The following is a 17319-nucleotide window of genomic DNA, read 5'->3' as shown; positions in this document are numbered from 1 at the left end:
AGTGTAGGAAAACACTGCTGAGTAATTATTAAACCCAGGATGGTGCAAGGATAAACTAACCTAAAACTACATAGTCATATGTAAACCACCAGTGTGTTCAAATGGAAATTAAAAATTATGGTCAAATCAGGTTTACCATTGGGGTTTAAATCATGGAGAGTGTTAAGGAAAAGCCTGGGTTCACAATCTGTCAAGTTCACAAGGGACATTCCTGTGTGAAGTTTGCATCTTCTCCCTGTGCTTGTGTGGGTGTATTCCGGTTTCCTCCCACAGGCCAAAAACATGTATGTCAGGTTGAATGGTGATTCTAAATTGCCCAGAGGAGTGAATGTGAGCGTGTGGGGTTGTTTGTCTCTATGTACACACTGTAACTGTGTTTAACCTCACACTGGAGGAAGTAAAGGCTCACAAAAATTACCCTTTCTACTAGTTATTTAAAAATTAAGCTATTAACAAGTTAAATTTGACAGCCCTAGTTGTGACAAAATCATAATTAGAAACAAAAGCAGAAAGGCCAAGCTCTAGGTTGATACTTGACAGTCTAATTGAAGGAGCTGAGCCATAACATCATAGCTGACTACTGTTATTATTACTGTTGTTTGACAGAGATGTCAAAGAGTTCTCCATGGAGACAAGAAAACCTTCTGCAAAAACAGAAATGCAGTTTTCAATGAAAGTTGCCTCAGCCTGAGATTACAACACATTGACTCTGTCACAGAAAAAAGCTTCTGCATTGACCAACTACTTACTGTACTGCTATGGCTAATTAATCAGAGGAAATTGTATTTGTTGCCATTTCTCTAACAGGGACTAAAGCTAACTGAGCATAGTGTTTTCTATTATATAAATCATGAAAATGCTGCTGTGACACTTATTTGAACAACAGGAAATGGAAAACTATATCATACACATTGATTTATTGTTCAAGTTTTTTGCCAGCTTTACCAAGAATCTGGCCATGTTGCTAAATTAAGATGATTTTAGGAGCACTGCATTGAATGCAACTAGGACTGCAACAAACAGCTATTTTAATAATCAATTAATTGGTTGATTGTTTTCAATTAATCAATTAACCATATTTTTACAGAAGAGAACATGTTATTGTCAAAATATGAACCTTAAACAACAGGTTTGCTACACATAAAAAAAAAACAACTATTTTTATGTATGATGACATTTAATGTTGCCTCATACCAAGAAGGGCCTGGTGTCGAAATCCGTCAGGGGCCTTTAAAGTGTGGAGTTTGCATGTTCTCCCTGTGCTTGCGTGGGTTTTTTTCTAGGTTCTCCGGTTTCCTCCCACAGTCCAAAAACATGTATGTCAGGTTGATTGGTGATTCTAAATTGCCCATAGGAGTGAATGTGAGCGTGTGTGGTTGTCTGTCTCTACGTGGCCCTGTGGTGGACTGGCAAACTGTCCAGGGTGTACCCCTGTCTTTCACCCAAAGAGAGCTAGGAGAGTCTCCCAGCAGATCCCCGTTGACCCTAAATAGGAATAAGTGGGTGGATGGATAGATTAATTTTTATCGATAATACCGATTAGTTGTTGCAGCCCTAAATGCAACACTATTGATATTGAACAGATTATTTTCTGTTTCTATTTTATTATTTACTTTATTTCTATTTTATTTTTAAAAATCACCTATAGTATAATACACAGAACCACTAGGTACAGCCACTAATTTCACCACATAGCAGAATCAACTCTTGACAATATACACTGAAAATGATCATAAAAGTACCATTCACTGCAGGGTTTGTAAGGTTTGTTTTACAGCAATATTCTTCTATGTCAGTGCACTGTAATGGAATATGTGGGGGATGTGTGTAAGCAATGAGGTTGACTGGTTTATTTTTTCTTTGTAAGTAATTATCTGACTGCCTTATACTTAGCAGAACCATCTTTTAACAACAAACTACAGTTATTAAGTATAAGTCATAGCAGGTAGAAAACTAGTGTCTCTGCTTTGGATTTGACATGTTTCAATATATTGTCCTCTTGTGAAAAATAAAATAAATGACCATTAAATAACAGTTCAGTAAGTCATGGTTGAAGGATCTCCTCTGCCTCATTATGAGAAAGAAACAATACCGTCTTTCTAGCATCAACTAATCCCTAACCCTAACCCTATTACCTAGTATTACCTGGAGTGTTCTTGTGATTTAGAGTAGTAGTTTGTCATGTGCTGTCATGTTGCCAGATACAGAGGCCACTAATTATATTAGGGGTCTAAATTGCTATTCATTTGGATCTTTTTTCCATGATGAATCCTTGATTTTTTTTTGTCCCCGACCCCCCCTCCCTAAATTATGGAGACTGCAGAGAAAAGCATTAATGAGAGCTCTGATAGCATTTTCGGGTTCAAAATGGGGAGGCTCATCTAGCTACTCAGCATGAAGACCCATTAAGTTCTAATGATATCTGCAGAAAAGTCCCAGGATTTGGTCAATAAATTTGAGTGAAACACAAATTTCATTTATTCTATTCAAATGTTCTGCACAAAACACAGACATGGGGGGTAAATTCCAAAATCACATCAGTCCGATCTAGTCAAGCATTGGCTACAAAAACCGGCACTTTCATGCATTCGCTCACTTGACATCATAGCTTCTCTGTAAGTTCTGTTTCCAAAAAAAGAGTTTTGAACAAAAAAAAAAACCCACACAGGGGTACACTGTTGTAAAGTTAGGGCCAAAAGTTAAATGAAAGGTAGGTCGGTACTAAATATGTGTAAGGTAAGGTGTATGAGACTTGCTTATCCTTATGGCCAGCATTGTTTGTGTGTGTTTGTGTTTGTGTGTGTGTGTGTGTGTGTGTGTGTGTGTGTGTGTGTGTGTGTGTGTGTGTGTGTGTTTGTGTGCGTGTGTGTATATGTGTAGCTGTTTTGACAGACGCAAGGGTATGGGGGATTTAGTTGGATTGAGGACACCAAGTTGACTCTGAGTCCATCAACTTGTCGTTTTCTCTGCTCTCTCTTATCCTCACTCCTAAGACAAGTCCAGTTAAAATGCAGTCTCTGAGGATTAAACACATAGACCTAGAGGACACATGGATTTTGTTTACTGTTTCTGTTTGTTTGTTCACATTTGGCTACCACATAGGCTGAATGTACTATAGCACCTAACTTGAATCGTGGTTATGTGGTTGTGGTTATATGCATGTGTGCTTTGATTAAACCCAGCCATTGGATTAATTAGGGTAAATAACCTCAGACCAGCTTTTGGGATTTAAGAGTTAAAGTCTACTGTAGACCTTATGCAGAAAAACGTGTGTCCATGAGCTGTATATGTGTTTCATTAAATACCCACACTTTCCTTGTCCTGTGGGGTCCAGTTATTTTAAATTTGACTTTTTGGAAGTTATTTTAAGTAGTTATGACCTCTCATTAGAAGCTTAATCTATGTAAACAATTTCAGAGTTGTACTATTAGCATTACTGTAAAAGTCCATACTTCATTCACTGGTTGTTGACAAGCATGACTGCAGTTATGAGCTGTGCATTTTGACCTTGCATGGACACAGGTTCAAAATTGCTTCTTTCAATGGAAACCACTTCTGCACTTTTAAAATTATGGTCAGGTCGGTTTGAGACACATTTGTTAAATCTGATGTCTCAATTAAGTGTTGAGTTAATTCACTGTGTTGGGTTGTGACTAGTTATTAGCTTCAGTAATCTTAAATGCATTAGCTATTTATACCATTGAATAAATTATTGTTAAAAAAGTCAAAATATATAGCAAAAATGTCACACAAAAAATGTCACAAAATGGTTTGCAGTGGAAACCAATAAATCATCACAAATGAGAACTTTGACTCGTAATTTTAACAGAACTGCTGAAAATGATTTTTCATTTAATCAACTAGTGAACTGATCGTCTTATTGTTCCGTATTAAATTTTGACAGACATCTTGTGTTATGCAATGATGGAATAATAATATTATATTTGGACAGCACAATAAATAAACAACAATGCCCTTTTTTGTTGATTGAAGAAATTAGTCATTTTTGTGGTATTGATGAAAACAATTGTTATTTTCTGAAAATAGTTATGGCAGTCTCCATGTTTTAAATTGCCATCTTGCTTCAGATGTAATTTTTTCCAATATCCCTAACCATTCCGGTCATTTACAATCACATTTTAAAGATAGAGGAGTGCTACATCATCTAGAGAAAAACTAACAGGGCGGCAGCGTTGAGAACACAACAAAGAAGATGCATGGCAGGGCTTTCAGTCCATGTCTCCCAGTGGAAAGGCAGTCTCTGTAATCACTGCACCACTCAACTGCTCCTAATTTTACCACCATGAGAATGTGCCATCAGAAATAATTACAAAACATTAAAATCTAGAGGACTGCACGTACAAAATACTACAGGCCGCGTCTTTCAACCATGAGACTGACAAAACCAATTTGGAGATCTTCACCCAGAGGCATGTAGTGCCATCCCTCACTGACTGGAAGAACTAACACACTGTGGTGGCATATGCTTAACTGATTCTCCCTCTTTCGTGCAAGTTTTAGAGTCGGGCCTTGTTCACTCTCCAAAACCCAGCAACAACAAGGCAATCTGTTCGCAAACAGCTGGAGCTGCCCTCCAGAGTGAAAGGGGGAGAAAGAGAAAGGACGTCTCAGAGAGAGAAGAGGTCGAGAAAGCATGAAAATGAAAAACAGGGAAAGACAGAGATGGAAGCAGAGAAGAGAGAGCAGGAGAGAGTTTGCTGTCATAAATAATCAATGCTTAGTCAACACAGAAATTGAGAGCGTGTGAAGGAACCAGGGTTTCCTCCCATTGCCAAGTCCAAAATGGAAAACTGCCAGACTCACACATGTCATGAGTAAACTGAGCTGAGCCAAAATGAAAGAAAAGATAAGGAGAGAGAAAAAAAAGTCTTAGCAAAAGGCAAGGAGAGGGAAAAAAAATGAGGAAGGACAATATGACAGAAAAATAGATTTTGAATGAAATTAAGAGGAAAATGGTAAAAAAAAAAAAAAAAGAAGAAAAAAACAGAGAGAGAGCAGCAAGAAGGCAGCAGGAAATTCCTTCGTCATTTTCCCGGCCTGTTGTCCTTTTCAACAAACTGGAATATGACAGCACTCCTCTTTTCTTTCTCATGCCACTCCTCCTTCACTCAGTTCTTTCCTTCTCTCTTTTTGTGCATGGCTGTGTCCTTGCATGCCATGCACATGTCAGAAATAATGAATAAATGGCAGATCATCTGGCTATTTCTCAGTTCTTTTGCAGAGGATGTGAACAGGATTTTGTCTGTACAAGCATGTGACACAGAGATGTGTTCATACCTCATGTCTTCCAAGAGGTCACATTCGGTCTGGTGTTTAAAGTGCAGCCTTGTCATCTGCTCTGTGTGTGTGTTTTTCAGCTCCTGTGTCACTTTGACCTGGAGGAAACAAAACAACATGGCAAGTAAAGGATTTGTCATTTCTTCATCCCTCTGCTTTGCAGGCATGTTATTTATCACCTGGATCGCATAGAGAAAACCCAATTCTCACTCAGATCATGTCTCATATTGTCTTTTCCTTGTCCTAAAAAAGTTGAGTGAATGAATGAATGAATGAATGAATGAACACCTGATCTATAGTCAAATACAAATAATTAATTAGTAATTTAATTAATAGGTATTTTTTCTCACTGGCCATATCACCCACCTCTGGTTAGATTAAATGTTGCATGAAATCGCAAACAGCCACACTCCAATATGACAAACTCAGTGATTAGTTGTTCAATAAGCTGTTGTAAAAGAAAAAAACTGTGACCTTGGCAGTTTAAAGGTTCTGCAGCCTTCACAGATGTTGAATTTCTTGTAGAAAAGAAATAGTCAAAGTCAAAAAGTCAAAGATATTCCATTTAACACAGAAGCTATAAAAGACAAATGTAGCATTTAGCTTATCTCTGATTGAACAATGAATCATTGCTCATATCAAAATTGTTGCTTATTCACATTGTCAATCCACTAGTCGATTACGTGAATTGTTGTTTCAGCTCTATTACCTGAATGGGCAATGCAATATCTAGATAAAAATCATTATTCATTTCAGATATCTCTGATTACATCATTATCTATCATGAAGGCATTCATGCAGACAAATATAGAGTCAGAAAAGGTGGATTATGCAAAAGGAGCTACAACTCAACTGTGAATGTTATGTATATTTAGTTTACCTTCTCTGTATCAAAAAATTCTGCTCCTGAGTCACTCTGGCCCACACACACAAGCAATTTAAACTTTATCAATCTTTCTGCCAATCACATGTCATCTATCGTGTTCAGGTCTAGAGGCACCTGAAATGAACACACACACTCCCCCATCAGTAATCTGTCAACATGACAATCAGTGTCAGGGTTGTGTCAGGGTTTTGGAGAGGCTGGAGAAGTCTTTTGCCGTCAGAGGTGACTGACGATACTTTACTAGCCCGTAACAGCGTTGAGGAATACTCGTGCATTAGGAAAAAGAAGCTAGTTGTACCACCTTATTCACAAATTAATTTGGGCAGTTAGACCACAGTCTATTACCTGCACTCATCCACACTATCTTGCGCAAAAACAGAGACCCTTTATATGCACACATGCACACAACCAAGCACAGAGACACATACATACACAGCTACTGCCAACACACAGAGCCACTGCTGAAGGTCATTGTGTATTGTCGAGTGAATTCCATTGGCTATTCATCAGAGCAACATTGGGCAAATTCATGAGTGTTCTCGACAAAACAATCAACAACATATAATACACAACACAGACACGCCACCACACGTGGATCTCCTTTCTTTCATGTGCTGTGTCTTTGAAGATAAGGAGGGAGTGGTTCATTACCTTATCAGAGCAAAGTGAATTCACTTGATTTCACCTTCTATCACTCAGAGGAAAACCACAGACCGTGTGGAGAAGGAGGAGGGCAAAGGCTGACAGAGATGGAGAGACAAAGTGAGGGATGAGGAATGAACAGGAAGGGTGATTAAATGAGAGGAAGAAAATGAGGAGAGAGAGAAGATGGTGAGTCTGAAAAAGAGTCTGTCAGTGAAAGTAAGGTGAAATCAACAGCGAAAAAGACAGAAAATGTTTATTATGAGCAACAGAAAAAGGTATATAAAGTATAATAAATGTCATATTAAAGGAAAAGAGCTTAGCCAGTGCAGTGATAGCTGATGCAGCAGATTGGTCTGTAACACTGCTAAGAAAGTGGTGCCTTTTGTGTAAGATAAACCCTGATGCACACATCCCACTTATATGTATATAGGACAGGGGAATAACAACTACAGTTATTCAATATAAAATGCATATTTTCAATTGTTATTCATATTAATCTGTATTTAGCTACAGGTTTATTTAAATTTTGATAAACCTAGTTAATTTTTCCAACACTTATACGGAAAGTAAAATGAAACCAATACTAATCAACAGAACACATTCACAAAATAAATCCTAAAAAATTAGAGTAGAGGTGAATCAGTGTTTCTCTGTTAAAGCTTCCTAAAATCTCAACATTTTAATCCTTATGGTAGCAGGCTAATTATTGCTGGGTTTGTGATTGTGTCTTCCCCTCTGTGATTGTCACTGTTAAGCATAATGATAAATTTGAGATAAAAGTAAGGAATAAGAAAGAAATAACTGACATTATCACATCCCAAAACAATATTTGTGTGGCAGTGTTTTGCTGTTTTTGTAACTCATTAGCAGCCATCTCTGATCTAAAACTAATATAGAGTCAGACAAGTTCAGTCTGTAACCAGATGTGCTGGGACACAGACAAAACACTTAAGGGGTTGTGGAGCACAGGGGGAAATTACTGAAACACAGTGGTGATGTAGAGTGAGTGTACCAACCACATGGGCAGGGGGTAACACATCAGTATTTAGAAAATGCTGTTATGTTCTCACTGAGTAAATGAAATGGGAAAGACAGTGACAGCTGGTAAAGGAGAAATTAATATGACAGTAATGGTGCACTTGATCACACACAGTGGAACAAGACAACCATAGTGGCCTCCACTGCCTCCAAGATGAAAGGGCCTGCTTGAGTGTGTGTGTATATATTTTACAGACATGATATGACACGTTCACGGCCAGTCTGTGTGTAGAGGCCCAGAGCATAAATGGCACATTGGGAATATGTGGTAATTAGGAGAAATTTGTGCAGAAGTTCACAGCAGGGTAATGGACTGCACTCTCATGCATCTATTTCACGACAAAACACACACTCATGGAAGCCAGTGGACCAGCAACTTAAACACAGCCTCATGTACACACACACCAAGTATCCAGCCATATGGGACTATGGCATATACTCAGCCTATAAAGATTCAATAGCTACGTTAATATCAGACATGGCCCTGCCAGGGTGTTTCCTCTGTATGTGTTTTTTGCTTTTGTCAGCTGAACCTTTAATAAAATACTGTGACCCGGGATGCTCTTGAGACGAGCACCACAACCTGGAGGAACCACAGTTTTTGTTGTGCTGTCTCTGAGAGCGTTGTCGCAATTTCACCATTAATAAATTGGTAAAACAACGCCGGTGGCACACTACACCGAGATTAAACTGTGGACTGTATAAGACTAACGTTACCTTAGTTAGCTTCGCTAGTTCATTTTAGTACCCTTAATCACAAACGCTACCGTATATTTTTTGTTTATTTTAAAGTTATGTCTAGGATGTATTAAAACGAGAACCACAATAAAATAATTACTTACTAGTATGTTCTGGCTGTTTGTCTCGTGTTAGCATACCTAGCCTTTTCTAGCTAACGTTATTTGACGGTTCACGGTTGGACAGATAACGCTAACCGTTACATATTACTGTTACTAGGATACGTACTAACCTAGCTAGCAAGCGCTGCTAATGTTGGCTAGCAAGGGTCTTTTCTCCCCTTTATTTATTTGAAGTCTTCTCAATAAAACGCTGTTAGTGTTGTTGGTAAAAGACAAAATCCTCCGTATAGTTAACGCTACTCCAATGATATCTGTCATTGTCTGTACAGCCCAGCTCAAACATAACGGACTCTGGAAATCACTCACCTTCCTCGGCGGCGGCTGCATTTTGGAGTACTGACATGAATGGTATTTCCCTTATGAGATGTGTTGTAATTCCGAAAGGAAATCCAAATCAGTGTGGGGCTAATATTTTGTTTCTTCTAACCCGCCTCCCCCCCCCAAACAAAATCCTCCCCTCCGGACGACAGGGAGGAAAGACAGGAGTTAGATTTGTACTCCGGCGGCCATGATTGATGATAAATGGTTGGTTTATAGGGAACAGAAAGTGAAGCTGCGAGGAGAGACTGCACACGCTTGTCTTGGTTGCTGCCACTATCACAGGACTAGTGTGCACTGTGCTGTGGTGGGAGCAGACAGGCGGAGAAGAAAAGCATAGGGAAGGGATGGGGGTGAGTTTAACGGGGAACCCCTTCTGCAACTACAGCTCAACAGCTCCCCAGTGTGGCTGAGAGCGGAGTAGCACCCGGTGTCTGGCTTAAAAACACGGTGGCAGAGAAGACATCGTTTTTGTTTTGCCTTTTCTTGCCTGGTGTAGCTGAATACGTCAGCATGTGCAAAAAGCATTTAAAACCCAACAGGAAGATGAATGACAGCTAGAATAATTGGGCTATTTATCCACTAAGCATCAGGGTTTTGCTCAAGATGCTGCAGCCTGACGCTGACCGGAGGCTGTGCCCCGCATAGCAACAAGACTCCGCAGTCGATCAAGGGAAAATCGATCACAGAGAAGGACAAAACATTTTTCTGTTTTTTTTTTTTTGTTTTGTTTACAAAATAAATAAATGCAAAAAAGTCAAGCAAAATAAATCTCGGCTTTCCAAATACAGATTGTTTTAATAATATAAATTTATAATATTTTTAGGTTTCAGCTAAAGTAATGATGACATCAGTACAAATGGATTGTAAATAAAAATAAATTACTGCCTACTGATTTATAACATGCCCTGGTATTATTAAGTAGGATTATGTCCTCTCTATTCTGTGGGATATAAGGGAGTAGACAAGGAAAGCTTGGGTCGGATTTACTGGAGGTGAGGGCTAAGTGAACAATAAAAGACATACATTACAATGGAGGGTGTGTGCAAAACCCTTGTAATGAGATGGCAACAATGCTTGTGTGTGTGTGCAGTTTGTATGTTAGTGTGTTACATGTAGCTACTCATGATTTGAAATCAATCAGGCATTGTATGCATAAGATAAATTTAAGATGGATAAATAGGTTATATACACACATGCATGCATAAGTGGTTCCCAGCCTTGGATATCTTCTCGTTATTCAATCACTTTAGTCCCTCTCTGTAGTGTGACCAAGTGAAATAGCCCAACGATCTCAAGGTTATTGTTGTTATTGTTGCCCTGAAATACTTCTGTTCACTCTGCCGATATCATTAATGTCAAACTACAACAGACTGTTAAATAGTTGGCAAGTTTCAACATCTCCCGCCCACATGCACACAATAAAAACAAAACAACTCATTAGGAGTAATAAATAATTCCATGGAAGCATTAATATTGGCTACATGGACAGAAGTAGCAGGACCGGCAAGTATAATTTAACTTCACAGCTCCTGTTCATTACAGAGGAGGTTAAGGGATATGTAATCATTAATGCAGTTTCTGGAGCAGGTAGCACATTAAGTACTGTTTCTCACATTTCCTGTACAACACTTATAAATTCACACACAGTCACATTCAGAGGAACCAAACCTATCTCTTAACACCCACACACATAACTTTCTGCCAGCTGCAAAGAAGAAAATGGCTGTCAGGATGTCATGGATGAATTATGTTGTTTTTGTTAGAATCCTACCAGGATTGTTTTGGTTTATAATTTATCCTATGAGTCAGTTTAGGAGCATGTGAACTCCTTTTTCTATACTTAGGTAAGATACTTTACTTATACTAAAATTAATAAATAGAGCATGGTTTGTCTCAGTTCACAAGTTTGGCTCAAATGGAGTAATTTACACATAATCTTAGCCATTTTGTGTGGCTCATACATTTTTTTCATATTGTTTGTCTCAGTAAGCATATTTTGCTTAATTTTATATGTTCTTTGTGGAATACATTATAGGTGTTCACTGGGATATTCATAATATGCATACTGAGACATACTGGTGTGTTGTGTGCGTGTGTAATGTTCCTAGTGTACAAAAGTGCACTAGGTTATGAAGAAAAGTGAAAGTAATTGCTGATAATTATACACGTCTAATATAGTATAATGATTACATTTATTATTCTCTGTAAGATTTAAAGCCTGCATCTTTTTTTCTTTTTCAAAAATGTAAATAATGTTTTTCTGGGTTAACCACCCTAAAAAACTGTAATACTTGAAAAGTCTGAGTTAGTCTACATCTTGTCCCAGTGACTGTCTGTTTGACTAAAATGCCTCAGGCCAAACTGCTCATGTACTTAATACATGCTGCAGCTTGTTGAATAGGTGCACACACCTCCAAAGGCATATCTTAGGTATGCATTCAAGCATTAGCAGCACACTCAGATGCACACTGTATCTACTTGTAAGTACAAGAATATATTACACAGGATGGTCAATGCAGGACATTCTTTGAAAAGCAACAGTTTTCATGCAGTGTGAGTAATTTTATGCATTTTATGGTTTTCAGCTTTGGGGAGGAGGGCTTTATGGTACATTGCATGGGAAACAATATGGATATTTGTGTACAGCCAATATAAAAACAACTGACTATGTAATATAATATATCATATCATATATATCATAATATTCATATAACAGGTCAGAACAATTTGGGGGGCTACAAAAGGATGCTTTTTGTCTCAGGTTTGCTGAATCTTTTAAATTCAGCCAGCAGCTATTTTGTAGAGAAAAAAGAAGAAAGTGAAGGGTATAGAGGAAGCAAGAGGCAATGTGTTTGGTATACAGAAAATAATGAAGAGAAGAACAAACTAAGTGCTGTGGATGACATCACGAGTCAATTGAAAACAAGTAATTCTGGCACATATGGTCTAATTTACATGTGAAGTTATGAAAGCAACATTTTTGTGTTAGTTGCAGACAAACAGATTTACAGGGGAAGAGAAAATGATTTTCATTTATATGAGACAATAATGTACTGTAGCATGCATGCCAATGAGTGAAAACAGAAAGAAAGGTTTGAACACGGTCTCAAAAGAGAGTCTGCTTTGAGTTAAAAAGTTATTCCTGTCTCTCCCTCTCCCTCTCACAGCAGTGAGGTTCTGGAAAGTAAAATGCCAGAATGAATTCTGTTTTCCTTCATGAGAACAGAGCTGCACCAGAAGTTCTGTAAAAATTGGTCACACAGGAGCGCATATAGATTTGTTTAAATCTTAAACACTGATTATTATTATTCCTTGGTAGGAGGAGAAAAAGACAATAAGCTCTGACCAATATCTATTTCAGGGGTGTCAAGATGCTGTGATATGTCATTAGCTAAACCTCTTGGGACAGGTGGTGAAACACAACAACATATTACACACAGAGCACACTACATACATGCCTCTGTCTTAAAGCCATGCAACCCATGTCTTGCTTTATGTGCATTACACACTGATTCATCCAATTAGAAAAGATATTTGGGGTTCATCATAGATCTTTTATCTTTCAAATCAGAACACAAGAGAGATGGAGAGGGTGTTTTTAGCAAAAAAAGATAAAGATGCTTAACAGAAGTCGGCGTTGAAATGATTCACTTTATGTGAAATACACAATGATTTTAAATGAAGATAACTCAGGCTATAAGCTGGACTGACTAACTGATTGCAAAACCACAATGGGCTAGTCCATTACTTATGACTATGCGTGAATCTTACTGAACTGTGTTGTCGAAGCATGCCAAAGTAAATGGCTTGCGGCATTATCAAATGTAGTCTGATGTAAACTGATGCCACTTCCTTGCAGTCATACTCATTTCATGTATCTCCATCCTGTCTGTTTCTAATCCTACAGTGTTATAACATTGCATTTATCTACTTTTCAATATGTTTAATTTCATAATCTATTCATAAACTTTGTTCTTATCTTTTCCTCAGGTGTTACCTCCAAGATGGCTACTTTTCATAACACAAACCAATCCAATGTCAGTGCCTTCTACTGTAAATTTAATGAAGAATTTAAATATATTCTCCTTCCTGTCAGCTATACCCTGGTCTTTGTGATCGGCCTGGCACTGAATGCCACAGCGCTCTATGTGATTATATTCCGCACAAAGCGCTGGAAGCCCTCCACAATTTATATGTTCAACCTGACAGTGTGTGACACGCTTTACATCTTCACTCTGCCCTTCCTCATCTACTACTATGCCGATGAGAATGACTGGCCCTTCAGTGAACCATTCTGCAAGCTAATCCGCTTCCTGTTTTATGCCAATTTATATGGTACAGTCCTGACATGGCACACATACATACAAAATATTTAATAATATTTTTAATATTTAATAATAATACAATATAGTGCAAGGTTTAATATGCAATGTGCAATACCCAATAAAACACATACAAAAGAATACAATATACTTGACAATATTGCCATAGATCACAGATCTATGACAATACATTACACTAGGATATGATATGATACGATATATGATACGATATATGATATGATACAATATATGATACGATATATGATATGATATATGATATGATATGATACAATATATGATACGATATATGATATGATATGATACAATATATGATACGATATATGATATGATATGATACAATATATGATACGATATATGATATGATATGATACGATATATGATATGATATGATACAATATATGATACGATATATGATATGATATGATACGATATATGATATGATACGATATATGATATGATATATGATATGATACGATATATGATATGATATATGATATGATACAATATATGATACGATATATGATATGATATGATACAATATATGATACGATATATGACATGATATGATACAATATATGATACGATATATGATATGATATGATACGATATATGATATGATATGATACAATATATGATACGATATATGATATGATATGATACGATATATGATATGATACGATATATGATATGATATATGATATGATATGATACAATATATGATACGATATATGATATGATATGATACGATATATGATATGATACGATATATGATACGATATATGATATGATACGATATATGATATGATATATGATATGATATGATACAATATATGATACGATATATGATATGATATGATACGATATATGATATGATACGATATATGATATGATATATGATATGATATGATACAATATATGATACGATATATGATATGATATGATACGATATATGATATGATACGATATATGATATGATATATGATATGATATGATATGATATGATACGATATATGATATGATATGATAGGATATATGATATGATATGTCATGTATCATTAACCCCTGACAGGGTCTATTCTGTTCCTGTGCTGTATCAGCCTGCATCGATTTGTTGGTATCTGCTATCCAGTCCACTCCCTCTACTGGGTCAGCGCTCATAGGGCCAAGCTGGTGTCTGTGGCAGTATGGACCTGTGTTTTATTCTGCCAGGGACCTGTTCTCTATTTCTCAAGAACTAGGTGATTTAAATTACTATAGATATCTTTATTTCTTTTGAACGTGTCTAATTGTGTTTAACTGTGGCCTATTCATTTTTGTGGCATACCAATTTTGCCAAGAGCCTTATCTTTTGGTTCCTTAATGGGAAACACTTAAATATACAACGGCTAGCTAATTCTTTCATCACTCCTGTTTCTCCTTCTGTGGTTCAACAATGCAACAGCTCTATATAATAAGCCTGGACAACTGTGATCTGTTATCTCCTTTGCCAGGGATAAGGACAATGAGCGGATCTGCTACGACACCACCAGCCCAGATCTCTTTGATGACTTCTTGGTGTACAGCTCAGTGGTGTCAGTACTCATGTTTGTCCTGCCCTTCATGGTGGTGATTGTGTGCTATGGCCTCATGGTGCAGAAGCTTTTAAAGCCCAGCTGGGGGTCTGAAAGGGGAGCTAGTGGCGAGAAAGGAGGCCTGACTGCCCAACGGTCTAAGCAGAAGTCAGTGAAGATGATTATCATCGTGCTGGCTGCGTTCATGCTCTGCTTCCTCCCTTTTCACTTAACCAGGAGCCTTTACTATTCTTTCAGATACATAAGGCAGGTCAATCCATCAAAGGTAAGGACAAACCCTTTTTTAAAAGCAAATCTGTTAAAATAACTTTAAAAGCTCAGCAAAACACATTTTATACATTCACCAGGTGAGCTGTAAAGTGCTGGAGGCCTGCAGTATTGCCTACAAGGTGACACGACCTTTGGCCAGCGCCAACAGCTGTGTGGACCCTGTCCTTTACTTTCTGGCTGGGCAGGATGTCCGTAGTAACCTCATAAAGAAGACCAAGTCATCTTCATCAAAACCCACAAGTGTGAGTCAAGGCTTGACAACACAACTCTGACCCCATACAATAACTTGCATGTGTCTCCCCATAACTGTTTTCAAAGTGTATTTTTCAATCCTAAATGACCTCTTTGTGAGCACAGGAGTTTGGGTGAGGTCTGTGTATGAAAAAGCAACTGTATTTACCAAAAATGAGCAAATAATTTTTTAATTAGCAGTTGAAAATATATTTTGCTATATAAAAAAATGCATAAATCATCATGACTCATAAATGACTGATTTGATGCGTATAACACATTTCTGACCTAAGCCGTAAAAGACCTTTAAATTAGTTTGTAATATTTTGTTGTGTTTGCCATGGTTTCATTGAAAAGCAGTAAACTTCGTGACGTTCCACAGTCACAAGTTTTGTAAATGTTTCTACTGGACAACTGCTCAGTGCCTCTGGTTTGTTTAGGGCCCAGTGAGTTTTCCTGAGCTCACCTTGTTTTGAAAAAAAGTGGACAGTGTGACTAGATGTCTATTTTTAAACGTCCTGGAGTAGTATAAGTGTCTCAAAATGTGAAAAAAAAACGTATATTTTAATAAAACTAATTTTTACAATATGGTTGTGGTGATTGTTTTTCAAATAATTTGTATCATATCCCATACAGTATTTGTTTAACCTAGATGCTATCCTTTGTGGGCACTTTACTTTGACATGACCAATGTGTTTTGCTTTTTTTTTTTTTGGTTAATGAATATTAAACCACTAGGGGGCAATACTGACTAAAAAAAACCCTAAAAAAATCGACAGCCTTTTGTTTATTGTACTTTAAGTTTCTACTCAATTTTGGAATATTTAAAGATCATCTTATGTCCTCTCTCACACACACCAATTACACATACTAATACCTCATTCTTTTGTACACAACTAAAAAGCCACATTACTGTATGTCAGTAGCAAGAACAGCAAGCAAGACATCATCTAAAATACACATCTTTTTAATGGCAGAGTAAAAAGATCATAGAGAACAAATGCGATGTAAATGTAATGTAAAATGTAAATATAATAAATTCATCCTGCAAAGTTGATGAGATGAATATATTTTTATCCTTCCTTTCCCACTAGCAAAGCATTTAATAATAACTCTCATTTAGTGGAAATAATAGCAGTACATCAAATGCAGCAACTAATAAATATCTAGTTTACCAGATTACCAGACAGGTCATATGTCATATTCCTTGTAAAAGCATAATAAGAAAATATGATAATGAGTAGCTAAAAAACCCTGTATGAATATAGTACACTAAGCCACATTACAGTCAATGAATAGGCTTGTCAACTACTAATCTTCTGCAGGTATGGGTTTATAAAGTACAGCAAAGTTTTGAAGTACATATAACAAACGTGAACGTGAAATGATTTCTTACTGTACAGTTTGCATGAGGCTATGTGTACTACATACATATGTGTTTGTGGGTATGACTAGATTTTAAAAGTGTGCTATTAAAGCAGAAAACTGTAGCGGTTTCTCTGAAAAAGAAAAACACTGAAATGTTGCAAACAAATCCTATTAGAGTCTGTTTCTCTATGCCCATCCTTATTTACATATGTAGATTCCTGTAGATGTTCTAGTCTTCAAACGTAATATTAACCTATATATATCTCCATTTCAGGACCCAAATGACATTTAGATCATCTAACTGCAATTAGGCTAGAGTTTTTTAAAAAAATAAAACAAAATTTGGCCCATGATTACCTACTTCGATCTAGTCTAACAGCTTAAAAGTTACAAATATAGTTAATCTTGAACTCCATCCATCCATCCATCTATACCTGCTTATTCCTAATTAGGGTCACAGGGATCTGCTGGAGCCTATCCAAGCTCTC

At 37.1% G+C, this 17319-nt stretch overlaps 2 protein-coding genes across 7 annotated transcripts in view; one reads left to right on the top strand and one right to left on the bottom strand.

Annotated features, from left to right (window-relative positions):
* fchsd2 (FCH and double SH3 domains 2) overlaps positions 1-9332 on the bottom strand; it is a 53176-nt gene extending 43844 nt beyond the window's left edge. Inside the window, exons 1-2 of one of the 2 annotated variants that reach the window (XM_026321054.1) lie at positions 9034-9332; positions 5299-5396 (exon numbers count right to left, since the gene is read on the bottom strand). In XM_026321054.1, coding sequence (XP_026176839.1) covers positions 5299-5396; positions 9034-9054 — 119 coding nt within the window. In that variant the 5' untranslated portion in view covers positions 9055-9332. Of the gene's footprint in view, positions 1-5298; positions 5397-8709; positions 8814-9033 lie in introns of those variants that run through there. The other variant, XM_026321060.1, reaches the window with a different exon arrangement.
* Positions 9333-10747: 1415 nt separating this feature from the next.
* p2ry2.1 (purinergic receptor P2Y2, tandem duplicate 1) lies at positions 10748-16051 on the top strand. Of its 5 annotated transcripts, XM_026299169.1 has the most exons (6): positions 11503-11528; positions 13039-13383; positions 14461-14629; positions 14882-15109; positions 15200-15227; positions 15310-16051. In XM_026299169.1, exons 1-6 carry the CDS (start codon positions 11510-11512, stop codon positions 15502-15504), a joined length of 984 nt encoding a protein of 327 aa, XP_026154954.1. In that variant the 5' UTR covers positions 11503-11509; the 3' UTR covers positions 15505-16051. The 5 variants fall into 5 exon arrangements, with proteins under 5 accessions (XP_026154952.1, XP_026154953.1, XP_026154951.1 ...); XM_026299167.2 differs by lacking the exon at positions 11503-11528 and adding an exon at positions 10748-10892 and having other exon boundaries at positions 14882-15227; XM_026299168.2 differs by having other exon boundaries at positions 11310-11601; positions 13145-13383; positions 14882-15227.
* The last annotated feature ends 1268 nt before the right edge of the window (positions 16052-17319 follow it).

This window comes from Mastacembelus armatus, chromosome 13 (assembly GCF_900324485.2).
Source record: "Mastacembelus armatus chromosome 13, fMasArm1.2, whole genome shotgun sequence".
Classification (NCBI taxonomy): Eukaryota; Metazoa; Chordata; class Actinopteri; order Synbranchiformes; family Mastacembelidae; genus Mastacembelus; species Mastacembelus armatus.
The sequence above is the reverse complement of the archived record's forward strand: the minus strand, read 5'-3'. Positions and strand labels throughout refer to the sequence as shown.

What these genes read in the sequence shown, in the direction of transcription:
- p2ry2.1 (XM_026299164.1), top strand. An exon ending in CTCTATTTCTCAAGAACTAG is followed by an intron (nt 14,630 to 14,881) that starts GTGATTTAAATT and finishes CTCCTTTGCCAG; the next exon opens with GGATAAGGACAATGAGCGGA. An exon ending in GGCAGGTCAATCCATCAAAG is followed by an intron (nt 15,228 to 15,309) that starts GTAAGGACAAAC and finishes TACATTCACCAG; the next exon opens with GTGAGCTGTAAAGTGCTGGA.